The 25,668-nt window shown below is 60.1% G+C and overlaps 1 protein-coding gene across 2 annotated transcripts; it reads left to right on the top strand.

Annotated features, from left to right (window-relative positions):
* Positions 1-581: 581 nt before the first annotated feature.
* Positions 582-24,614, top strand: UBE2L3 (ubiquitin conjugating enzyme E2 L3). Of its 2 annotated transcripts, NM_001078094.1 has the most exon segments (4): positions 582-644; positions 11,059-11,154; positions 20,773-20,959; positions 23,895-24,614. In NM_001078094.1, coding segments are annotated over 4 exon segments (465 nt in total). In that variant the 5' UTR covers positions 582-617; the 3' UTR covers positions 24,050-24,614.
* The last annotated feature ends 1,054 nt before the right edge of the window (positions 24,615-25,668 follow it).

The following is a 25,668-nucleotide window of genomic DNA, read 5'->3' as shown; positions in this document are numbered from 1 at the left end:
CTGGATGATTCCCCTCCTCCCCCGGCCCTACCGCATCCTCCGTCCTCCAGCCAGAAAACTCTCCTTACACTTAGGCATCTGATCTGACCCTGGGGTCGCCCTTCCGACCTCAGGCCGCTCCATTCCACCCTTCGGGTCCCTGCGTTGCTTGGCGGGGGGTTGGGGCCGGCGCCCAGCATGGGACAGAGTCGGGCTCGGCTCCTCGCTGGCCGCACTACCTTGGGGGTAAACGCTTGGCCTCCACTTCCTTCTGTTTCCAAGAGTGTTACTTAACGCTGTTTGCTCAGCCAGGCTCCTGCCCCACCCGCCCCATCGCATAGGCGCTGAGCGGTGTCTGAAAGAATCCCTGTGCTTCTGCACACCTCCTGCGATCAGGACTGCTGTGCATCTACTGTGTGCCAGTGCCTGATTCCACCCGGTCTGCTAGCGCCGCCGCCCCCGGCACCCGCGGAGGGAGTGAGGGGAGGGGCGGGCAGGGTCCCCGCGCGCGCCCGCGCACCATAGGCGCCGCGGCCGCGCGCGCGCCGCGCCCGCCCCTCCCCCGCTCCAGGAAGTGCGGGGGCTCCGGCGCCGGCCGCCGCGATGCATTCTGGGCCAGCAGCAGCACCAGAGCCAAGATGGCGGCCAGCAGGAGGCTGATGAAGGTAAAGGCCATTCTCCGGCGCCGGCCGGCGGGCGGCCGGGCGAGCGGCGGCGGCGGCCGGGCCTCCCGCGGCCGCCCGGGCCCCTCGGGGCGCCGCCCGCCGCCCCCCACCCCGCGTGGGGCCGCCGCCCCGGGCCGCGAGCCGAGGGGGCTAACGGGCCGCTAGGCCTCAGCCCCGGGCGGGAGCACCAGGCCGCGCCGCCCCGCCCGGCTCCGCCGGCTCTCTCTCCGCGCGGCGGCCGCGGCGGCTCCCGGGCTGAGGCGGCGGCTCCCGGCGGGCCCGAGCGGCGAGCCCGCGGGGCCGCCCCGCCCTGGGCCGCGGCGCGCCGGGCTCGGGGCGGGGGTCGAAAGTTAGGCCGGGCGGCGCGGACGCCCGGCGGGCCGGCGGGCCTGTCTCTGCGCCGAGTCTCCCCGCGCCCCGGGCCCTTCTGGAGCCGAGTGTGCTGTCTTGGGGGCGGGGATGACGGAGGGAGTCGGACCCGGCCAAAGTTTACAAAAATAACCCGCGACTCTGTATCTCGAGGGCGGCGGGGCGCCCTCTCGCTCGCTGCCGCCCGGGTGCGGAACCGCCGGCGGTGCCCCACCGGGCGGGCCTAGGCCTCTCTGGAGCGCGCCTGCCGGCCGTTCCCCGCCAACCCTCCCCGGAGCCCGAGCTCACCTCGGGTAGCCCTGCCGGTGGAGGTGCTGCACCGGGCCGGAAACGAGCAGGGCCCGGGAGCCGGCTTCCTGAGCGACCGTGGAGGACTGGGGCTCCTCCCGGGCAGAGCCGTGCTGCAGAGAGCCAGACGCGGAGCTTGGGAGTCCCGGCACCCCGCCCCGGGCCCTGGCTCCTCGGGAGCGTTTCCTTCCTTTTGTCAACTAAGGGCTAGAGACGTCGTTGAACTTCCTAAGACTCGATTGGAACCGGGCTTAAAAGGACGGTCAGCGGAGTCCAGCCTTGTTTTCCCTTCTCTTGTCCGCGACCCAGCCGTCCACACAGTCATCCGGATGGGAGGACCGATACTCGGTTATTTCCCTGCACTACTCCCCCCAAAGGCTAGCGCTCCTTGATGCCTTTCAGACGTTACTTTTCTGAAAAGGCGTCTTGATATTGGTCCCTCCATCTCCGCTCTTACTGAGATGACTGTGAATCACGGCCTCACCTCCCAGGATGCCCCTCTGAGTTCTCACCTTGTCTGACTTGCCTTCTGGGTCACTGAAGTTCTTTTTCTTCCTAAAGCACATAGTTAATCCTTTCACTCCAACCCCTTACAATCCTAACCCCTGTGATTTTATTGTCCTGGGAAGTTAATCCTGGCTTCCCCACACGCCAGACCCTGAGGCTTCTGGAAAAGCAGTCCCTTCGGCCACACCTCCTGCTGCTTGATTCCCTACCACTCTTTTTTTTTTTTTTTAATATCGGAGTATCCTCTTATCAATGCAGGAGATGCAGGAGACTCAGGTTCGATCCCTGGGTTGGGAAGATCCCCTGGAGGGTGAAATGACAACCCACTCCAGTACTCTTGCCTGGAAAATTCCATGGACAGAGGAGCCTGGTAGGCTACAGTCCATGGAGTCGCAAAGAGTCGGACACGACTGAGTGAGCACACACACGTAGGTGATTAGCAGTGTTGTGATGGTTTCAGGGGACAGCTCAGGGGCTCCGTCATGTGTATACGTGTGTCTTTTCTTCCCCACTCCCTCCCATGCAGGCTGCCCGCTTACATGGCGCAGAGGTCCCTGTGCTCCACAGCGGACCTTGGTTTCCCCGCCACTCTTGCACCTCGTCACCGTGGCTGCCTTTCTGCTTAGCTTTGACTTTGCGCTGCTCTCTGCTTCACTCTCAGGCTTGTGTGTAATCCTCCTCGTTATTCCCAGTTTTAAGGTGAGAGAATGGGATGCAGGGAGTCTCTGGCTTGCTCCAGTTTCCTAGCTGGGGAAGGAGTGAGCTTCCCAGTCTGACTCCACAGCCCCCAGCCCTTAGGCGTCCTTGGCACGTGCCGCTTGCTGTCCCCGAGAAAGGCAGCCTTCCCCTTGCCTGGCCTCCCTTCCCGGGAAGTCCTGGGTTCAGCCCCGAGGCCTCGCCCCGTCCCCTCTCGGAAGGAGTAGTTTCCTCCTTTGTGTGACCACAGCACTTTCTGTGCAGTGCTCTCTCTCTGAGTGCTTGTCACAGTTGTTGTGTTGGACTTGCCTTTCCCGCTGGGCTCTGAGCTCCTCCAGGGCAGGGACCTCGGCCTAGCTCATCCTGGCGTCCCTCAGTCTAGGCCAGTTGACCCAGTTCGGGGCTCCCAGGGGTTTGAGAGGGGAGGTAAACGGTTTTTCAATTATTTTTGCGTTGTAGCAAACTAGAGCTTAGGAGAGAAGAAATACATAACGTTTTCAAAGTACTTACTGAGTACTAGATTGTTTATGTAAGTTTTTCCTTATTTTTTCAATAATTCGTAAAGTTAGTGTGTCGTTGTCATCATCTTAGTAGTGAGGTAGTTGGGAAGCTTAGCTGGCTGTCCAGGGAGAGATGCTGCATCTCCCTGGCTCCAAATGCCAGGTTCCATGCCCCTCCCGACACAGTCTCCCGTCTTACTCCAAGGAGTGCTGAGGAGCACGTTGGAGTCTTGACTAGTGGCTGGAGATTCTTTCAGTTCAGTGTTGGATGCTCCTTACAAGATGCTCATCATTGACTCTGAGAGTCAGTGTTTCGGCCTGGTTAAAAAAAAACAGTGCCGAATCAGGTCAGTCGATACAGAGCTTGGATAATAAAAGGGATTTCCGGTGGTGAAAAGTAAACAGTGTTGAATAGTCAAATGGATTACGTCTTAAAGCGCTTCACGTTTCCTCAGAGACCATTTTCTGAGACACTTGGAGTCAGAGACTTCTTTGTAACAGCGGACTGTCTGCAGATAATGTAAAATGCATTATTAAAAGTAGAGTGATTTGCATATGCCAGGCCAAGAAGTTATTTTAGGCAAAGTGAACATGATAAAGTCTTTAGTTTAAAAAGCAAGTGCCGAAAGGATTAGCGTTTTTTTCAGGACCCTTTTTAGGAATTACAGTGTCAATAAAACATTAAATACATTTTAATTTGCAAGCGGCTAATTCCCTGTGGATGGCAACTGCCAGATTGTAACCATGGCTTCAGTCGGGAGGGGAAATGGCTACAAAAGTGAAACCCGTAGGTGTGGCTGAGGGAAACTGGTGGCAGTCTGCCTTACTTCAGCCTCAAGTGCAGCACTCAGCCGGGTGTCTTCCCAGAAGGGCTTTTCTCAGTGGGGAAATGTGTAGATTTGAAAGGGGGTGACGTCGCACTAGTTACTTTTACGATGTAACTGTCATGATGAGGGGTTCAGAGGGATGGCGGCCTTTCCGTGCTGTTTAACTGCTGCTCACCCCCAGCTCCACGTCGGCGTGCTTTCCGCCCATAATGGGAGCAAGTGGGGGGGCTGCTGACTGACAGTGCGGGCCCTGGAACCATGCTGAACACTGAACTCGGGCGCCGAGGTTACGCGTCTGGGGTGGGGGGGGTGTGGGAGGGGAGTTTTCCCGGTGGTGGTGTGCCAGTGTTCGTGTTCTGAATCCCTGGGTTGCGGGGACTCGAGGAAAGAGCTTCGTGTTTTACCCTGAATTCGTGCCTGGCGGTGAGTCCAGACTGGTGCAGCCGCCCCTAATGATCTTCTCTGTGAGCGCTCCTCCACTGAGAGGCTGGGACGGGCCATCACTGTGGCACTGGGGCCTTTCTTGGGGTGCACACGAGCACGAAGACGCTTGTCTCGAGGTGCGCGGGCCTCTTCTCATCTTGTCACAGCGCTGAATCAAGAGGCTGTCGATTTCCGTTTCATTATGCCAGGCCACTGGGGAGCGTTCTCACTCTTGGAAAGGATCACTAAGTGTTCAAGAGGTACTTCTCTCTTCTTTGACACAACAGTAATTCGGGAATTAAAGCTTGGAGAACCCTGACGCCATCCTTCCGGGCCTGGACTCTGTCTGTCGTCCCCCCAACCCTGTTCCTCCCCCCGCCTCGAGAGAGAGGTCTCCGTGCAGGGTTTGTGGACCACCCCCTGCCTGCTCTGCTCTGCGCCCCTGGGCCCCGGCCCGTCTGCCCTTAGTTAATGGGCTGCTTGTCTGCCACGGTGCCAAGGGAGGACCTGAGGCTCCCGCCTCGCCCCTTCCCCCGCGAGGAGCCCCTTGCCAGCTGCTGCTGAAGCGGGCCTTTATGTCCCTCTCCCGTCGGGCTTCTCCGCGGCCCGCCGCTGTGCCCGTGTGTGAGCGGCCGCGGCCGTGGCGGACACCTGCTTGGGATCGCTCAGTGGGCCCTTTGTGCTCCTCCCCAGCCGCCTTGGTCCCACGCCATCCGTGAGTGGCAGCGCGCAGAGAGACGCACTCACACCGCTCCTAGGAGCTGTGCCTGTTCCTGGCTTGTTCCTTCCAGGCTTGGCTTAGCAGCCCCTCGTCCCTGCCCGCCCGTCCTGGACTCCCCGGGGCCTGTGAACTCACGGCAGCACAGCTGGTCTCTGTGCAAGAGGGTGCCTCCTGGTCCTCAGAGGCTCAGCTCTGTGGGGTCGGGAGGGTCCCCCTCTAGGCTGTGCCCTCTGGAGCTGGAGGACGGGGATGGCCCAGCCTAGAGCAGAGATCCTGGATGCCCGCCCGCTGAGGAGTGGGGAGCAGGGCAGGACCCCTCTGGCGGGAGGAGGCCTGTGCTTGCTCTGGCCCCGGCTCCGAGCAGGGCGCTGGCCACTGGCGGGGCAGCTGCTGGCGGTGAGGAGCTTCCGTCCTTCAGAGCAGACCTCATGCTCAGGAGCCCGGCCTCATGCCGCTTACCTCGCACAGCCCCCTCCCTGGGCATAAGGGACGACCTGTGCAGCGCTTTGTGAGACGCTGGGCACTGGCCGGGGTTACCCTTGGTTGGACCCCCGCGCTGGCTGGGCTGCTGATGGAACCAGCTTCTGTCACAGCGCTTCGAGGGTGGGTCTCAGGAAGGGTGGCAGAGACGCCATGCCTTTTAGCTGAGGGCCTGCCAGCCCTGGTGCCGCGTCCAGAAGCGGGCGCTTGCTGGTGAGGGCTCTGTCTGCTCGTGTGTCCTGTCCGGCCTGGTCCTCCTTGGGCTCCGGTGAGCTCAGCCCTCGGCCCTGAGAAGGGAGCGATGGGGCTCATTCAGGGCCGAGCTGCAGAGTGGAGGACACTGCAGGGTGGTGCACAGCTCGGTTCTGGAGCGTGTCCTGGAGTGTCGCGTCTCAGTTCAGGGAGCCCAAGCGAGTTGCTGGATCCCTCTGGGCGCTGGCGACGTCACCTGTGTGAAGACACAGTGAGTCACTGAACAGCGAGGTCTCAGAGGCACACCTGGCACGTTCCTGTGTGGGTGTCAGTGCGGGCGCGAAGACCGCAGCCTGGGGGGTGGTGTGTGGAGGGGGGTGCTGCCCCTGGGGTCGTGGGTCGGGGCCCAGAAGACAGGCCGACCCTCTTCCCGCATACCTGCCCTCCCATCTCTCGAAGTCACCTGTCCATTAGGGCTAGGTTAGCGAGGGGTTTCCTGAGATAGTCGTGCGATCATCTTTGTTTGAAGATGTTTACTTTTTGCAGCGGACTTAGGCAGCTCTCGAGTTCAGAACGGGCCTCTTAGACTCACCTGGGTGTTCTCTTCCTGCCCTGAGTTCCAGACTCAGTGAGGGTGCTGAGCTGGGCAGGCGGTCCTGGCAAGGACCCTGAGCTTCTGGTCTCCTCCCCAGCCCTGGCCACCATCTCCAGCCTCCAGAGCTGCGGGGCCCCAGCAGGTGGGAGGCCAAGGCCTGGCCAGCACCCACGGGCTGGTGCCCACGGGGGTGCCAGTCAGGCCCTCCCTGCTCTGCAGGTCTCCCACTGCCCACACTGTGCCGAGGGCTCTTGAGGACAGATGGGACAGAGGGGAGGCTTCGTCTGGGTCGGGGGCGGTGGGGTGTGCTGTTGAACGCTCTCGGCCTGTATCTGGTTGGAGGCTTCCGTGCTCCACCATCTTGCCAGACCTTGTTGCTGCTTCTCACCAGCGAGCTCAGCAATGGCCTGAGACGCTGTGGGACGGCCCTGCTGGGTGGGTGCGCACGGCTGGAGCCATGACTGGCGTCAGAGCTGGTGCTCGTGTGGGCGGCCCTGTCGCGTGGGGGCACCCACACCCTCTCGGGCTGGTGTCCGATGGCCCCTGAGCCCGTCCTGAGACGGCTGGTAGACGTCCGCACGCCCCCACCCGGCCGTGGCCGTTTTTGGGAAGCTCTGCACAGGAAAGGACCTTCCAGATGACCCACCGCAAGCTTCACACCCCGTCCCGTCCTGGGGTGCCAGGCCCGCCGCCGCACAGGTGAGAGAGACGCGCGTCCTGGGGCCGCCATGCAGGGGGCCGGGCGAGGGGGCCGCCTGAGCCTCCCCCAGCGCCCCCGCCGCATCCTGTGTGCTCCCCGCTCAGCGCACGGTGGCCCAGCACCGGGCCTGGTTCAGCTCTCCGTCTGCCTCTGGCTCGCCCGTGTCCTGCCTGAGCTCTGGGGTCCTGATTTCTCCAGAAGGTTGGCGGAACCAGCTCCCAGAGTCTGGACCTGCGCTGAGCGTGGTGTTCGTGGTGGTAACTGAGTGTGCCGTGGCTGGCACCATGCCGTCCGCTCGCCGGGGGGTGGTCCTGCCCCCTCGGCGAGCAGTCCCTGAAATCAGAGGCTCGCGTCCTGGGGCCTTGTGCTGGATTCCCAGTGCGCTGAATTACATTAGGGTCTCAGTGGGGTGTCATTGTCCCAGGTCGCATGCGAGCTGGGAAAGTGCCTGTCAGAGTCGGTCCCCCTGACACCGTCTGGCAGAGAGGGGGAGCCCTTCCGGATGATGGCCGTCCCACGAGTTGCTGGCTGGCGGTGGATAGGCCTCCTGTGCCTTTCCCTCGAACGTCAGGCTCTGCCTGCCGGTTTCTTTCGGCCTGGATGGCAGGGGCCTCGGAACATTGCTGGCACGGTGATCCCTCGACGGGCGCCCTCCCGCGCAGGGACGGCTCCAGAGCAGGCCTTGTGTGTCCTTGCCTCTGTCGTCTTGGAACTCGAGTCTTTTGTGAGTCCTGGAAGGTGCCATTCCAGGGCTGCCAGCCCCCTGCGATCCTGACCGGGGCAGGGGAACCCCCTTCACCCTCACCCACAGCTCTGTGATGGGCCGTCCGCAGGCTGGCGGCTCCGGCGCAGGCTCTCATCCAGGCCTTGTCCTGCACGAGGTCTGTGTGTGGCTGGGCCTCCCCAGCCTCTCGGTCAATAAACCCGCCTGCCTGCATGGGGTCCAGAGGTCCGGACGCTGCTCTTCTCAGGCGGGCGGGAGTGAGCCCCACACGGAGGCCCCATCCTGCCTGGCATCCCGCCTCCTCTGCCCTCGTTGGGGTGCTCGGGAGGGGAGTGTGATGTGCTGTGGGCAGGCCCCCCTTCCTGTGTCGTCTTTTGAATCGGATCAGGTCACTTGTGGAAGCTCTGCATAACAGCTGTGGACACCTGCGTTTTTCATTTCAGGCCCTGAGCGCTGGCTGAAGGTTCGCCAGAGCTCTCCACACCAACACGTGTCACGTCGTGTCCTGTTACATGGAACAGTGTGTGTGGGGGGACAGGGTTCAAGGGCAGTGGAACGCCCCCCAGTGTCTCTTGTAGCTCTCTGCAGGGCCCTGCCGTCTCCAGACATGACGGGGCAGGCACCGCGGTCCTCTGCTCTGCCTGCTGCTTGGACAGCGTGTGGAAGCGGCCACCCGCCGAGTCAGGAAAGCCCTGTTCCGTGTGTAGCGGTGTTGGGGGCGTGGCTGGGGGCTGGCATGCACCCTCCATGGGCACGCTCGGGGTGCGCTCGGGGCCTGTTGTGTGGCGTGCTGCTCTCCGGGCAATGCCTGTGCTCGGGGAGCTCGCTTCCAGTGCTGTAAAGGCCTGTGGTGGTCTGGGCCTTGGGCCCTTCGCTGTGGGAAGGCGGGGTGGTCCCCAGGCAGGCTGTCCCCTGTGAGGTCGATCAGGGAGGCCTTGAGCCATGTGCCTGGCCGGGCACACCACGTGCACACCTCTGGGGGGGCGGGGGCAGAGTCGGTCAGCGCAGAGACTCCGCCGGGCAGCGGTCCCCTTGGGGCCCTGTGGGGTGCAGCCCTCTGCCCTCCTGCCGGGGAAGCCCCTGCCCCTGGGCTGGCATCCCCGGCTCCTTTGGGGGCCTCTCAGCAGCTGGCCCTGGCCGCTCTGCTCCCAGCAGGGCCGAGGCAGAGCTTGGTGGGCACGGCCGTCAACCCCGTGCTCCTGCACTCTGCTCGCCCCCGGCTCTCCTTTGCGGGGCCCTGCTCCTGCGCCCGTCGGCAGCCCCGGCTCTGAGCTGCTGTGGTCTCCTGCCCGTCGCTCACTCCCCGTTGCCTGTCCTCAGTTACGGGGTGCAGCCGCTCCGGCGGGGCTGCCAGGCCTTGAGGCGACCCCGTCTCTTCTCTGGCGCCTTGAGCCAGCCTTGGCTGGTCCTGGGTGGAGGTGTGACTGGCCTTCCGAGAGGGACACTTCTTGTCTGTGCTTCGGTCTTGTGCAACTCGGGGCTTTCTGCGAGTGTGCTGGCGCGAGCTGTCTGTGGGTCTCAGCAGCGGGGCGGGGAGGGCCGGGCGGGCGGTGTCACGGGCAGGGTGCAACCGCCACCCTGTTGAGAAAGCCCTGGGCTGGCTGGTCTGTCTCCTCATCTCTCACTTCTGCCTCGTGCCCACTTCTCGTTGGTTAGAATGATGCAAAGGCGCTTGCCTCCTCATCTTTGCTGAGCCTGACTTGACAGCGAGGTGACGGGTTCATCCGGAAGCGTGCTCCGCCTTCCCGAGGCCCGGCCCTGCGGACACGGCCTTGTCGTCTCCTCCTGGGCCGGGGCGGGGGGTGCCCGTCCCGCGCCCGTGTCTTGATGCCAGAGCTGGGCGCCCGCGCCTGCTTGTCCTCCCACTCCTCGCGCAGGGGCCTTGTTCCGGCCATGCGGTGGTGGAATCCCTCATTCCCCTGCTTGTGTTTATTACCCGCACCTCACGTTGCTAGTGTCTGGGCTTCTGAAGCTGTAATGCGTACGTGTAGGTTATTTTAAAATTCATCGAATCCGTCCTCCGTTGTCGTTTCTTTCCGTCATCTTCTGTTTTTTGGCCATGTGGTTAGTGGGATCTTCACTCTCTGACCAGGGATCGAACCTAGGCCCTTGGCAACGAAAGTGCAGCATCTTAACAGCTCGACCGCCAGGGAAGTCCCTCGTTTGGTTTAAAACTTTTGTTTAGCTCGCTAGGATGCACCCTTAAGGGACGTGGCATCTCCTGCCCCTCGCTGAGGCTCTGACTCCGTGTCTTGAGCAGGAGCAGAAGCTGAGCGCACAGAAAGGGCTCCCCGGCACTGCTCCCCCTTGGGTCATGAGCCTGGAGCTTCGTGCGGAGAGCGGAGTGTGGGGGAGAGTCCCTGCCCCGCCGAGTCTGCCCAGGCCCTGGGCCCCAGGGCGCCTTTCCTGTGAGTCGAGGACCAGCTGAGATCGTGTGGTCCCTTGGGGTTCCCGCTGCCACCTCTGCGTGTTCATGTGACACGCTGTCCTGCTCGTCCTGACAGTCGACCTGACCATGCCGGGCACCCCACCACCACCACCGGCCGAGACCTGACGCCGGCTCCTCCCCCCATCCCGCCACAGATCCCCAGGGCACCTTGTGCACCAGCCGTGCGGTGGGCGTGTGGGTGCCGAGGAGGGGGCTGGCTTGGAGGGGCTTCCAGGGCTGTGGGCCCCGCGGAGGAGGCAGGCCTGGCTGCGGGCTTGCAGAGGAGGCTGCTCTGTGGTGGATGCAAGCCGGGTCAGGGCTGGCGGGGACGTGGGTGGGCGGTGGCTGACTCGGGTAGTAATGCCTGTCAGTTGGTCGCCCCTGCCATCGGGGGCGGCGGGGGCCGTCAGGCTAGTGCCCTGGGGAGAACCAAGTGCCAGCCGGCTCTCAGCCAGACGGGACAGGACCGTGCGGTCACCGGGATGGGGCACGTCTGCATGACCACAGACCCTCCCTGCCCTCGTGGGCCACCCAGGAGGCCAGGCTCAGGGAGCTGCCCCTGCTGCGCCTGGGCCCTGGCGCCCCAGCTGCGTGGCCTGTGGAGAGAAGCCGCACCCCTGCTGACGGTGGAAACACCCCGGGCTTGTTGGCACCTCGTCCTGCCCCCTCACCTGAGCGCGTGGGCAGCACGGCCTGGGTCCGTGCCCGCTCTGTGCCCTGCCTCTCGGGGGCAGTCCACAGGGAGGGGGTGCCCCGGGGCTGGGCTTCACCGAGGTGGGGCACCTTGGGCTGGGCCGTGGGTTGGGGCTGCCGCTCCGGGGTCTCTCCCAGGCCAGGGTGGCCAGCGGTGCTCTGCAACGCCTCGAGGGGGCGTCAGCGCTCGTCTGGTTTGAGGAAGTCGGGAGGGGCTCACCCGCAGTGCCTTCCCCCGTTTGACATCCCTCTGTGCTTTGTCAACCAACAGGAGCTTGAAGAAATCCGCAAGTGTGGGATGAAAAACTTCCGTAACATCCAGGTCGATGAAGCTAATTTGCTGACTTGGCAAGGGCTCATTGTTCCCGTGAGTACTGGACAGCTCCCCTCCAGCAGCCCAGACGGGGCCGGGCGCAGGGCCGACGGGCGCCTCCCAGGCCCGGGAAAGGCCGTGTGTGCAGACCGCACACCCAGTGCAGACCAGCCGCCGCCGCCTCTTGGGCGGGCCGGCGGATCCCGTCTGGTCCTCTGTCTGCGCTCCTGTCCGGCCGTGCGTCTGTCTCCGGTCCTCTGTGCGCCCGCGTCCTGGTTTCCTCCCGGCACACCCCCCTCCCCCGCCCCCATCCGCGCCTCCTGCTGCCTCAGCCCCTGCCCTGCATCCCTCCTAGTGTCCCTGGGCTCCCGCCCTGGCTCTGCCCCACGTCCAGTTCCCTGTCACCCAGCCTCCTCTGTGCACGCGCAGCCTCTGCGCCGTGGCCTCCTGTGGCCTCCCTGCCCTCTGGGTTCAGCGGCCCCTCTTTCTGCAGCCCTTCCTAACTCCCCCTGCAGAGATGCGTCCCTCAAAGACTCCAGCGGGGACCCCAGCTTCCCACAGCGCCCGCTGGAGGTGTCTGGCCGCAGCCCCAGGCCCTCAGTCCTCTCCTGCGCTTGCCCTCAGCCCGTCCAGTCTCTCTCTCCGTTTTGTCTCTCAGGGACCCTGCTTCTGTTCAGCAGTGAAGTACCAGCCTGGCAGTGCAGGCACGAGGGTGCAATCCCTGGGTCGGGGAGATCCCCTGGGGAAGGGAATGGCAACCCATTCCAGTATTCTTGCCTCGGAAATTCCACAGACAGAGGAGCCTGGTGGGCTGCAGTCCACGGGGTCGCGAGAGTCAGACGCGACTGAGCCACTGAGCACGCATGCGCCGGCCCTGCCTCTTCCAGCGTTGGGTTCCGGGTTCTTGCTGGACGTGGGGGTCGAGTCTCGGCCTCTGTTCAGCCTCCTTGCTGGAGGCGGTCTCGCTGGGACATGGTGTGCCTTCCGTGTCCACAGTGGGCTCTGAACTGGGACCCTCGGACCAGTGCCCCCTGCCTTCCTGTTCTTCTGCCCCCACCCCACCCCCTGCGCCTGAAATCTCTCCTTGTGGCAGAGGGGCCGCTCTGCCAGAGCTGAGCAGGGGGCATGCTGACCAGAGACGCCGGCCCCTTGACACCGGCTGTGGGCCACGCTTCTGTAAAGGTCCCTGGAGCTGGAGCGGTTCCTGGGGGTGCAGTTTATCTTTACCATCGTTTGGGAAACTAAGGAGAGGGATGCTGTGTAGTGCCCGTGCACGCAGGGAGCGGTAGGCCGGCCACGTCCAGCCTGCTTGTGCCCAGCCCCGCCCACTCTGGGGCCCCGTGACGTGCCAAGCAGAAGGTGGCCGCCACCACCGGCTCGTGGCGTTTGTCCTCTACCGATGGGCTGGGCCGTGTGAAAAGTGCTGGGAGTGCACAGGGAGGGTTTGAGTGGCCGGGCCAGGCCTTCTATCCCAGGAGCTCAGCGGCGGCTCTGAGGGTCAGTGGCGGTCCGGCAGGCGTCCCTGGGGCTGCACTGGCAGAGCCGGGGGGCGGGGGTTGATGCCTCGTTGAGCACCGGGTGGGGTGGCTGGTGGGGTCCTGGTGGTCTGGGCTCCCCCCCTGGGGCAGCTGCGCCCAGAGACTGAGGCCACGGCCAGAGCTGCTCACGCTGCCTTGCTGCTCATCCTGGGCTCCTCTCTCCATGGTGTCCCGGGCTAGGATACTGGAGCGGGTCACCGTTGCCTTCTCCAGGAATCTTCCCAACCCAAGGGTTGAACCCGCGTCTGCTGCCTTGGCAGGCGAGTTCCTGATCACCAAGCCACCAGGGAAGCCCACGTAGCTGTGGTGCGGGAGGGAGCTCAGTCGCTCTGCGGCATGGGGCTCTTCCTGGGCCAGGGATTGAACCCACGTCTCCTGCAGTGGTAGGCAGAATAACCACTAGAGCACCAGGGAAGTGCTCAAAGTTTCTCTATTAAAAAACTAGTAGATGTTGGTTCACTGGTGTTTTCATTGTGATAGAATTTACGTAACGCAGTTTGTCAGTTCAGCCTGTAACTGAGCGATCAGTGACGTCAATTACAGTCGGGCTGTTTTGCGGCCATCGTCACTGCATTTCCAGAGCCCACACTGAAATAAAATCTGCACCCGTGAAGTAGTAGTGCTCCACTCTTCAGCCCAACCCTGGTACTTTCTAATCTGCTTTCTGTGTCTGTGAGTTTGATAGTTTATATAAATGAGTTGTATAAAACGTTGTTTTTTTATCTGGTTTATTTCACTTAGAATTGTTTGAAGGTTCATCTGCTTTGTACTCTGTATAAGAGCACCACTTTTATGGATGAGTCGGCTTTTGTCACACGTGTACTGAGCCTTGTGTGCATCCGTCCGCCCGCTGGTGGACAGGGGCTCGTTTGCCTCTTTGGCCGTCGTGGTGATGCTGCTGTGCGCGTCGGTGTGCAGGTGTCTGCTTGAGTCCCCGTCTTCAGGGCTTTGGGAAATACGAGGAGCGGCTGGGTCACGTGATGGCTCTGGGTTTGTCTTTGAGAAGCTGCCACACTGATTTCCATGGTGGCTGCACTGCCTCACAGTCCCACCACCAGAGTGCAGGGCTTCTAGCTTCCCCGCCCCTCCTTATCCAGTTACCCCTTTATGCACAGTCATCCCCCCTAATCCAGTTATCTCCCCCTTATCCACAGTGGTCCCCCACCTTACCCACAGTGATCCCCCTAATCCACAGTGATCCCCCTAACCCACAGTGATCAGCCCCCCACTTTTTTATGTTATCACCATTCAAGTAGAAGTCAGCTAGCGTCTCATGGGTGGAGAAGGCAATGGCAACCCACTCGTGTTCTTGCCTGGAGAATCCCAGGGATGGTGGAGCCTGGTGGGCTGCCGTTTGTGGGGTCGCACAGAGTCAGACACGACTGAGCAACTCAGCAGCAGCAGCAGTGTCTCATGGCAGTTCTGTTTTGGATGTTAGCTAGTACCTCAGAGCTACACCCGAGGAGCGTGCGTGGGCACCACAGTCACCTGAAGGGCCGTGTGGGGTCCTGCTCAGCTTCACATGCTGTGCGTGTGCTGCTGGGGCGCCGCGTGTCAGCCATGGGGCGCCACACGGAGCAGCCTTGCTGCCCCCGCCCTTCACCCGCACCCACGGCTCCGGCCGCCGCTGGCACTGTGCTCTGAGCTGGCCCCTCGTCCGCCCGCTTTGAGAGCCTCCTGCAGTTGGACTAGGAAAGCAGGTCCTCAGGTTGTCGTCTCTCCCTGAGTGGCGCGCGCGTCAGACTCGTCCGTGTGATTGGATAGTCCGTTTCTCTTTAATGCCAAACAATATTCTGTTGTTGGAACGCACACAGTTTGTTTATCCATTCGCCCCTGAAGGCATCTTGGCAATTCTGAATAAAGCTGCTACACGTTTGTCTCTCTGTCTTCTAGTTGTAGGAGTTCTTTATATTAAACCCTCATCAGACTTGTAATTTGCAGATATTTTCTACCATTCAGTTGGTTTTCTTTTTAGTCCCTTGATTATGTCCTTTGGTGCACAAAATGTTTAATATTCATGAAGGCCATTTCATCTATCTTTTCTTTTGCTGCCTGTGTCATATTCAAGAAACTATTGCCAACCCAGGGTCATGCAGGTTTGACTTTTGTTCTCTTCTGAGAATTCTTACAGTCTTAACTCTCAAATTTAGGTCATTGATCCTTTTTGTTTTTAAATGGTGTAGGGATAAAGGTCCAACTTCATCCTTTCTGTCTGTGGATATCTAGTTTTTTTAGGGCTATTTGTCGAAAAGACTGCTCTTTCCCACTGAATGATCTTGGTGTCCTTGTCAAAAGTTAATAGAGCTGGATTACTAACAAGGACCCACTGTGCTGCAGGGAACTACTCAGTCCCGTCCAGCGACCTACCTGGGGAAGAGTCGTAGGAAAAAGTTGGTGTGTGTGTGTGTGCACCCGACTCACTCTCTTGTGCAGCAGAAACTAAGGCAGCACCGTGCTGACGGTGAGTCACGAGCTGACGGCGCTGTGAATGAGCTGTGACCTGGTAGGAGCAGAGGAGCGCGCGCCCACTTGGGAGGGTTCACTCCTGGACTCAGCTCTGCTGGTCTGGGTGTCTGTCCTCACGCCAGGACCACACTGTTTTGCGTACTGTAGCTTTGTATGAGGTTTTGAAATCAGGAAGCGTGAGCTCTCCCGTGTTGATCTTTCTCAAGATGGTTTTGGCGGGTGCGGGCTCCTGTGCGCCTGAGCAGGACCCTGTGGGGCCTTGCCGGCAGCCCCCTCCGTGACTCTGCTCTCACTCCTCCCTGAAGTCCCTAGCTCCGAGTGTCTGATGCACGATTCCTGAGTTGTTTTTCAGACCCTAAAACCCAGTGGAAGGAAGGAGCTACTTGGTGGCCGTGAGCAGGCCGCCTGCTGACGCCTAAGGATCGGTAGCCTTGACCCTTGGGACCACACCTGTCGCCTCACCTTCGCCAGCGAGTACCCCGCCCGAGCCGGGTGCATAGCCTGGGCCCCCCGGGTTTGCCAGCTCTCTCCTGAGCTGTGAGCCGGCGCCGCCCTGACTGCTTGCGTGGCTCCTGTGCGTCCCTTCACGTGACCCCGTGTCAGCAGACAGGCTCTGCCGAGCGCCGGCACGCAGACCAGGTTTGGTTCAGTAACGCACCTCGAGGTCCTGTTTGATTTTTGGGAAGGGTTCTTCCATTTGCGGGGAAAAAAATTGAGGTTTTGAGAGGCATCATATTGAATTTTCAGATCGCTTTACTGTTACTGTCTGTTATTGTAGATGACGATAGCATTACCATCTACAGTAAGTCTCGTAGTCTGTGAACCCAGGACGTCTTTCCACTTAGTTAGGTTTTCTCTTCTTTCAGCAGTGCTTCATAATCTCCAGTGTACAGGCTTCACACCTCTGTATTTTTCAGCTCAGGATGTAAAAACAAAACCGTAGGCTGGGCCACACAAAAGCCCAGATTTCAGTTTTCTCACAGCTCCGGAGGCCAGAGTCCCGGGGGGCTGGCAGGGCCCTCGTGTCGTCGGGCTTCCTTGTCTCAGCGCTTGGGGGCAGAGCAGGCGCGCGCTCTTCCCTTTTGACCACATCGCCTGCAGGACCAGGGATTGAACTTGCGGCCTCAGCAGTGAAAGCAGCCTGTCCTAACCTCCGGACCTCCAGGGAAGCCGCAGGAGCTCTCTTCATTGAGGACACGGATGTCGTCAGCCCTGGACTCCACCCTGTGACACTGTTGAGCCTTAGTTGCCTCTTTACTCTCTGCACGCTGTGGGTGAGGGCACCCGTGTGAGCACCTGGGCGGGGTGGGGGCACCAGCATTGAGTCTGTAACAGCCTCCTTGCTTAAGCACACCTTGGGTATTTTCATCTTCCCAGTGGCAACTCCGTTTTGGGTTCCCTGTCGATCGTTGTTCGTGTACAGAAATGTGGGTGACGTTCGCGTTGCTTTGGTTTCTGACGGTTTGTGTGTGACTCATCTTTAGTTTTCCGTGTGTGTACGATCAGGCCAGGTCCCGACCAAGGTGGTCCATTTCCCCCTCTCCAGTGAGGATGCTCTATTTCCTTTTCTCGCCCGAGTGCCCTGGCCAGAGCTACCAAGTACTGAGTTGTGGCGTCTCCAGCCTTTGTGGCGCCGGGTTTGGTGGGAGACAGGTGTTCACAGGTGGGGGTGGTTTGGGGATGGTTGAGGCACTTTACGTTTATTAGGATCTGATCTGACGGGAGGCGGAGCTCAGGCGGTGACGCAGGCATCGGCAAGTGGCTGTGAACCTTCTCTGTAGAGGCAGTGTGCATAATTATTAATGGAATAGTTTGCATTCGTGTTTTGCCCAAAGTCTCTGAATCCCAGGTGCTATTCTGTGCTCACAGTGTACTTCCGGGAGAGCCCTGTCTCAAGTACACAGTGGTCACTGGGCTGGCGGCCACCGTATTGACGGAACGTGTGTGGACCAGTCAGGACTCAGCCCCAGTTCACGGTGAGGGAGCCGGGTGGACAGAAACAAAACGGGGCTGCTGGCAGCGTGGAGACGGGCGCTGTGACTGGGCAGCCGCCGCGCGGCTCCTCCCAGGCTGACTTCTGCTCCGTGACTGGCGGGGGCAGCGTCTCGGCGAGTTCTGGTTCAGGCGGAGAGGCCTGTATCTGTCCCCGCGTTTCCTGCCCTTGGCCTTGCGTTGCACAGTCTGTGAGCTGTTGAGTCTCTGGCTCTCGCGGCGCACTGCAGACTACATCTTGGTGTGTGCAGGTGGGCTGTCTGTGCAGCGTGGTCGGTTTCTCTTGTTCACGAGATGCCAGCAGCCACCTCTGTCCGTGGGACGACCTCGGGCGCTTCTCAGCCTCTCCAGGAGGGACACCCCTGCCCTCCGCCGGAGCCCTGCTCCTGAGTCAGCCTGCTTCCTCCCCCGCGGTTTCACCGAGAGGCAGAGACCACGCATCTCGCCCGTGTGCAGTGTGGGGTCCGTGGCCTCCGGCGTGCCTCCTCTGCCGCAAGGGCAGAACGGGTTTCGTTATCCTCAGAGAAGTGTCCCGCCAGCGTCGCCCCCGCCCCGGGCACTGAGCTGTGCTCGTTCCTGCGTGTGTGCACCCGTGAGCTTTGTCTGCCACGCGGCCTCTCCCTGCTGGAGCCTGTGTGCAGACTCCGCCGCGCGTGCCGCGTGGCCCTGCTGCGACGGTGGCGTCGGCGCCCGCTCGCCCATCCCCGCCTGAGAGGCGCTTGCTTGTCTGCGCCGTCTGGGCATCGCGAGCGAGGCCGCTGTGAACACGCACGAGCAGGGTTTCCTGGGGGCGCGTGCCTTCATCTCCAGGTGCTGGCCTGGGGTGGGGTTGCGGGGCCCCATGCTGGCCGTGTCTCATGCTTTGACCGGTGCAGGCTGTTTCCACAGCGGCCGTTCCGTCGACACCCCGACAGCTGCACGTAAGCGTTCCGTTTTTCCACCTCCTGACTACGGCTTGCTGTTGTCGGTCTCGTTTACAGCCCTCCTAGTAGGTGTGAAGTGGTGTCTTCATTGTGGTGTTTGGTTTTGTGTATTTTCTGGCCTTGCCACACAGAACGTGGGCTCTCAGCTCCCCGAGCAGGGGTCGCGCCGCCGGCGTTGGGAGAGCCAAGTGGCAGCGTGGGACCCGGGAGCCCCTCTTGCTGCGGTTTCGTGGGCTTTTTCCTGAGGGAATGAGGAACCTCTCTCCCTGAGCCTGTTGCCCGTGTCTGTATCCGTTTTGGAGAATCGTCTGCCCGAGTGCCTCGCCCACTGTAACCTGGCTGACCACCTGGTCGTAGTTTCGTTTTTGAAAGCTGTGTGGTCAGTCTCTCTCCGAACGAGAAGCTGTTTTACTCCCGAGTGCTGACGGCACACGGGGCTCCTCCTGCGAGTCGCCCTGGGGTCCTCAGGCGCCCGCCTGCTTCGCCCCCGCACGCTGTGGCTGGTGGCTGACGCTCTTTTCTCTTCTGTGGAGCCGACTCCAGCCTGGTTCTGGAGGCCTTGTGTTCCAGGCACGTTAAATCAGTGTTTGACGGAGGACATTTTTGGCCATGTTCAAAAGAATAATACGAAAACTGGTGTTGATGATCGCAGGGTCAAGAGAAGAAACGGACAGCTTAGCTGTTCCGTTAGCAAACGTGAGGCTGGTTCTGGGGACGCCTTGGGTCCCTGCGCTCAGGTATCACCCAGACTAACAGAGAAGGCTTCTCCTGCCTTGAGAACACGGCCGGTGACCTTGACCTCAACCTCACGGCTTCCCGGAGCAGCAGTGCCTGCTGGCCAGCAGTGAGGGCCGGGTGCCATGGCAGGGTGAGGGGTGATGCCAGCAGCAGAGTGTGTGCGTGCAGGAAGCCTGAGCCCACCCACACCCCACGTTCTCTCCCAAAGACATGCATTTCTCTGACATTAGTAGCTCTGGAGGCTGGGTCCTAGAGAGCAAGTGTGACCCTCCGTTTGAGCGGGCATAGGCTTGCGGTCCCTTGACCACGAGCGTGCTGACTGGTGTGCATCCAGACAATGGAATAATTGTTGTTCAGCCGCTAAGTTGTGTCCAACTCTGTGACTCCATGGACTGCAGCATGCCAGGCTTCTCTCCTCTTCTGTCTCCCAGTTTGTTCAAATCCACGTCCGTTGAACCAGTGATGCCATCCAGCCATCTCCTCCTCTGTCGTCCCCGTCTCCTCTTGCCTCAATCTTTCCCAGCATCAGGGTCTTTTCAAATGAGTCAGCTCTTCGCATCAGGTGGCCAAAGCATTGGAGTTTCAGCTTCAGTATCAGTCCTTCCAATGAATATTCAGTGTTGATTTCCTTTAGGATGGACTGGTTGGATCTCCTTGCAGTCCAAGGGACTCTCAAGAGTCTCCTTCTGAGTGTCTCTTGAGTTCCTATTATTGCATTCCAATCCCCTGTGATGAAAAGGACATCTTTTTTGGTGTTGGTTCTAAAAGGTCTCGTATAGAACTGTTTAATTTCAGTTTCTTCAGCCTCAGCAGTTGGGGCACAGACTTGGATTACTGTGATAATGAATGGTTTGCCTTAGAAACAAACCAAGATCATTCTGTCATTTTTGAGATTGCACCCAAGTACCGTGTTTCAGACTCATGTTGACTAGGAGGGGTACTCCATTTCTTCTATGGGATTCTTACCCACAGTAGTAGATAAAATGGTCATCTGAATTAAATTCGCCCATTCCATCCACTTTAGTTCACTGATTCCTGAGATGTTAACATTCAGTCTTGCCATCTCCTACTTTTCCACATCCAGTTTACCTTGGTTCACGGACCTGATGTCCCAAGTTCTTATGCAGCATTTGTTCTTTACGGCATCAAGGTTTACCTTCCTTTACCACCAGACACGTCTACGGCTGAGCGCCATTCCCACCTTGGCCCCTGCGCGTCCTTCTTTCTGGAGCTGTTAGTCACTGCCCTCCGCAGGAGCATATTGGACACCTTGCAACCTGGGGGGGCTCATCTTCCAGTGTCGTATCTTTTTGCCTTTTCATGCTGTCCATGGTGCTCTTCAGACAGGAACACTGGAGTAGTTTGCGATATCCTCCTCCGCATGGACCGCCTTCTGTCAGAACTCTCCACTGTAACCCGTCTGTCTCCTGTGGCCCTGCGTGGCATGGCTCAGCGTCATTGAGTTATTCGAGCCCTTTCGCCATGACAAGGCTGTGATCCATGAAGGAGAGTGGAATAAAACTGAGCGTCAAAAAGAAGTGCTCTGACAAGCCATGGAAGAACCTTAAATGCTCATTACTGAAAGAAGCAGTCTGAAAAGGCTCCAGGCTGTGTGATTCCAGGCAGAGGGTGTAAGGCGCCTGCAGCATCCAGCACCGTCACGAGCCGTCTGCAGGGTGTGGGCTGTGGGTGAGGGTGTATCGGCCACTCAGTCGTGACATGGGGGTGTTGGTGCTTGGGGAGGCTGTGTGTGTGGAAGAATTTTGTGTCTTCCTCTCAGTTTTGCAGTAAAGCTACAGCTACTGAAAAAAAAAGTCTTATTTTTTAAAAAATGTAGAGAGACCAGGGTGTCCATCTCAGGCACCCTGCTCTACGAATACTACTTATCATTTCCTTGGTGGTGATGAGGCTTTAGTTGATATAACCTCTTGAATCAAATGAAGCGTTTTCAAGGTGAAACCCTTGGAGCTGTCCTGTCTCAGTGGCAGGCTCACGCTGGTCTCCTTTCTCTGCAGGACAACCCTCCCTATGATAAGGGGGCCTTCAGAATCGAAATCAACTTTCCAGCAGAGTACCCCTTCAAACCACCGAAGATCACGTTCAAAACGAAGATCTACCACCCGAACATCGACGAGAAGGGGCAGGTGTGTCTGCCTGTAATTAGTGCTGAAAACTGGAAGCCAGCAACCAAAACCGACCAAGGTAAGGCGTCTGCCCCTTACGCCTCCTGGGGCCCCTCTGACTCCAGGGGGCTCGGAGCCCGGAGAGACCTGCAGCGCCAACCCCGTGTCCCTGGAGGCTGTGCTTCCCAATGTCCCACGGGCGTGACGCATCTCCACTCAGCTCCAGCCCGCAAGGAGGCTCCTGGGTGCGCGGGCAGAACAGCCCAGCGCACCTGGGGCAGGCAGGGTGCGACCCTGTCGCCGGGAGTGTTCGTGAAGGACTGGGGGCTGCCTGGAGGGGGAGCGGCCTCCCAGCGGGTCACACGTGGGCTCAGGCTGGAAGGTAGAAGGGAGGGTGCTGGGGGCTCATGGCCTAAGGAGAGGGCGTGAGCCAGAGGCGTGAGGCAGGCCGCAGGACGCTGGCTCGAGGGGCGCGGTGGGAGGGCCTGGCCTGGCTTGAGGCGTGTGCCCATGTGGAAGTGTGCGCTGGCTTCAGCAGGCCTGAGTTCTGTGCGCCTCGGGGCCAGTGCCCATGCGTGCTCGTGTTTCTGGGGAAGCACTTGGTTCGGGATTGTGGCCACCCCCCTTTGTCCCCTGCGAGTGACGGCTCTTTACTTGGGTCCATGTTTAGCTTCCTTCTGTCTCTTCTGTCTGTGCTGGGTCTGCGCTGCTGCGGGCGGGCTTCCTCCAGTGCGGTGGCCTCTCCTCTGCAGAGCTTGGCCCTGGAGCGCACGCTCCGTAGCTGAGGCGCACAGGCTTCGTGGCCCCGTGGCACGTGGGGTGTTCTTGGGCCAGCGCTCAGACCTGTGTCCCCTGCATGGGCAGGCAGGCTCTTGCCCGCTGGGGTGCCGGGGAGTCCCTGGTTTTTGTTTTCAGCTCTGTGACTTTGTTTTGCAGTGCTCGCCTCCTGTTTTTGGTGGCTCTCTTAAAAGTGACTGCCTGAGCCACTTACATGGTTTTAGAGTCCGGAGAGTGGGTGAGTCTGGAAGCTGACAGCCTACAGGCGTGTTTATTTTCTCTGGTGACCGATATAACCATTTCCCAGTGGAACCATTGGAAGATGGGTTTAAAAGCCTTTCCCACAGCAAAACTCGCTGGACGAGGTCCCCATGAAAGGCGTCAACCAGGCTCCCACAGCTGAGTGGCAGAGCAGAGTCAAGGGAGGCGTCCCCAGGGGACTTGGCACTTGGTCTGCGCACGCTGACCTCTGTACAGACGAGGTCCGTGTCCTCGTGTGAGGCCAGGCCTGGCTTTTACTGCACAGACTCAGCTCTGTGCGGATGCCGGCAGCTGCGTTTGCTCAGGTGGCCGGACCACAGAGAGTTTCCGGTCTCCTTCCTCACCTGGCACCCGGGGCAGGCGCCCCACTGTGCACCCCGCCCAGGACAGGCCGCCCCGGTCGTCCATGGCAGCCAGGGGCCTGTTTGCAGAGGAGGTCTTGGTGCGCAGACAGCACGCTCTGCTTGTGCAGGTTGTGGGCGCTTGTTCCAGACAGTCGGGTAACCGAAGAGACGTCGCGCTCTTCTGTACTTGTTGCCTTGGGGCATGAAGAGAAGACTGCCGTCCGACACGGGTGCTGCTCTCTGCGCGGTGGCAGTGGGAGCGCTGCTCTGCAGTGGGAGGCAGGGTTTCTCCCCAGACGGTCCTGGCGTGGCCTTGCCCTCCTCCTCGCCACCTCAGCAGCGTGTCCCCACGTCTCTGTTCCATGACTGCCCTGCATTAGTGTCTGCGGAGCTGGTGGCTCAGGGCGACTGCAGTTTATCACTCCCATGCTGTGGGCTGTCTGTGCTCAGCTGGCCACTTGCAGTCACTGTACCGCAGCGGTCCCAGCGGCTCTGTAGCAGATAGCTGACAGCTGCAGGCGACGAGACATGGCAGAGGGAGGGGGGCCGGAAAGGAGATCCATTGTAGGGGGTGCTGGGGGGCCAGGAGGGGATCACTGCTGAGAGGGCTGCGCTTGTGGGTGTGACGGAGGCCTTCGTGAGGTGAGCAGTGGTCTGACATGGTTTTGTGAATATGCTGAAAGCAACTACATTGTCCGGTTTTTAGAGAGTTTAGTTTTTGGCATGGTGAACTATATCTCAGTTTTTAAAAAGAAAGTAAAGAAGCATTAAAAATGGAGCAAAAATGGGAGAAAAATCCAGAAACAAGGCAAACCTGAACCATACAGAAAGGGGGTGGCAGTGGCGCCAGATAAGGGGATATAAGAGCAGGTTTCCTCTGCAGAGCCTAGTTCTGGCATGTACCTGCAGCAGAGCGCAGGCTGTGCTGGGTGGTGACTGAAATTGATTCCGTTGGGAGCTGATCTCTGTGTGAACGTATCGCAGCATAGCAGCAGGATGGCGGGGACAGGAGAGTCAGGTTTCCATGTCGGTGTGCGGTTCCCCTGTGCCCCCTAGTGGGGTCCTGTCAAGGTCCTGGCTGCCCTCGGAGGAGCATTGTGGGGGCCACCCTGAGCCGTGCGAGGGCCTCCACCTCTGGAGTGGACATTCAGTGCTGCTGGGGGCCGCAGCCTCCCTGTGGTCAGATAGGTGGTCAGAGGGCCCTTTCTCAGCCACTCAGGAGCTCCTAGGGCTCTTCCGGCGGGGCTTACCATTCACACCGGCAGGCCTGCCACGCATCGTGAACCAAGTCCAGTGCTGGGCACACTGTCTGGTCCCTGCCCTGGGGCGGCTTCACCTGTGTGAGAGAGGGGGGTGGAAGTGCCTGGCGACTGGGCTCCCCGGGGTGTCAGTACAGGAAGGCTGCCTGGAGGAGGGGGGGGGGAAGCGGTATCTTGCTGTGCAGTGTGGTCAACCCTCGCCATGGCACTGGCCGCTCTCCTCCTTCAGTCTCGCCTCAACGCAGGGGAGCGCTGGGCTGAGTGCTGGTGGTTGGAGTTCTGGCCGAGCCGATAGCCAGCCTCTTGGCCTGGGAGGCGCTCGGGTGCCGAGTGGGAGCCTCTAACCGGCGGTGCCCTGTGCTTTTCTTGGCAGTCATCCAGTCCCTCATAGCACTGGTGAACGACCCCCAGCCGGAGCACCCGCTCCGGGCTGACCTAGCCGAAGAATACTCTAAGGACCGTAAAAAATTCTGTAAGAATGCTGAAGAATTTACAAAGAAATATGGGGAAAAGCGACCTGTGGACTAAAATCTGCCGCGATGGATTCCAGCGAGTGTGAGCAGAGGCCCCGAGCAGTGCATTCAGACACCCCACAAAGCAGGACTCTGGAAAGTTGACGCGTGCCACCGCCTGGCGTCCGCTTGTGGCAGTTACTAACTTTCTACAGTTTTCTTAATCAGAAGTGGTCTAGGTAACCTGTAAAGAAAGGATTAAAAATTTAAGATGTTCTAGTTCTGCTTTCTTTGTTTTAAAAATCACTGCTTCAACCTACTTTTAAAAAATGGTGTTTCTTTTCCTGTCCAAATTTATCCAAAATCAATTTACATTTAGGCCATAAGGTTTAAAAAAAAGGCGGGGTGGGGGGGGAGGCCCTGGTTCCTCTCTGCCCTGCAGCTGCCACGTTCTTGCATTTCGTCTGATTCTCACTCCCCCACTCCCCCAGGCCCGGCCCCGCCTCCAGGCCCCTCCGCTCCGCCCTCGGCCGGCCTGGTGTGGGAGTTAGTGCAGACTCCTGACTGATTTATAGCCTCCTTTGAGAACACCGAGAAACAAGCAAACCTCCACTCCAACCCCCAACCAAAAAAAAAAAAAACAACAAACCCCGTTGAAAGGGGAGGTCCAGCTCTTCTGTAAAACCCTGGCTAACGTTACCCCCGTGTCGCTGGCCAGCCGGGATGAACCTCCAGCCTCAGGCCTGCGGAGGGCAGGCCCCCGGCCCGTCGGCCGGAGGACAGCGCGCCTGTGGGAGGAAGTCCTCGCCAGGGAGGAGCTCCTCCCCGCATCCCTTCCGGAAGACGTCGGGTCTCCCCGCAGACAAGTGCTGGCGTGTCCACGCGCAGGTCCGCGCTCGCTTGTCGCCGACGAGTCCACCGACGTGGCTTGGAGCTCCTCCTCCGCCTTCTGAGTGCAGCCGCCCTTCCTTAGCTCGTCTGACCCTCCGCCGATGCCAGTGTCCCGCACCAGCCCGGGCCACCGCGGCCCCCACCCAGGAACAGGACGGCCCCCCTCCATCGGACTCTCCACCTTCTTGGAGTCAGGCTCCACGTGAAGCTCGCTCAATAATCTTGACATGTTTTATATTGTTTTGACCGCCTTCTTTTGTAGAAATAAAAATTGACCTTAGAATTTATCGTCAGATGGACTCGTAAGGATCTGAATGTTCGTGTCTTTTCCAAGCAAGCGGGACTGCCCCTGAAGTAGTAGAGTCCTGGTCACTGACACCCAGAGGTGGCCAGGGATCCGAGCACCGGGGGTCCCCCCTCCACTCCTGCCACCCGGGCCTTCCTCCCCCGGCACCCCGTGGGCGAGGCCCGGTGGCGAAGATGACTTAACCTTGGCTTTCTATCTTAATTTTAGTTTTGTGAGTTGAAGTCTTCGGGGCTCGTTGCCCGTGAAACAGCTCGGCTTTACCCAGTGGAGGCGGGGCGGTGGTGGGGGCGGCCCGCGGCCTGACCGCAGCTTCGGTAGCCCCAGGTACGCGCAAACAGGCCTGGGGCCCCGTGCGCCCCACGCCCACCTTAGCAGAAAGGCGATGAGGGACTTGATTTCACTCACATGCAGATTTGTTAATAAAATGCCAAATTCTGTCAGAAGCGCTCCAGATCAGCCGCGGTTTGTTCTCCTCGCCGCTCTGAGCCCAGAATTAT

Source organism: Bos taurus, chromosome 17 (genome assembly GCF_002263795.3).
Source record: "Bos taurus isolate L1 Dominette 01449 registration number 42190680 breed Hereford chromosome 17, ARS-UCD2.0, whole genome shotgun sequence".
Lineage (NCBI taxonomy): Eukaryota > Metazoa > Chordata > Mammalia > Artiodactyla > Bovidae > Bos > Bos taurus.
The sequence above is the reverse complement of the archived record's forward strand: the minus strand, read 5'-3'. Positions and strand labels throughout refer to the sequence as shown.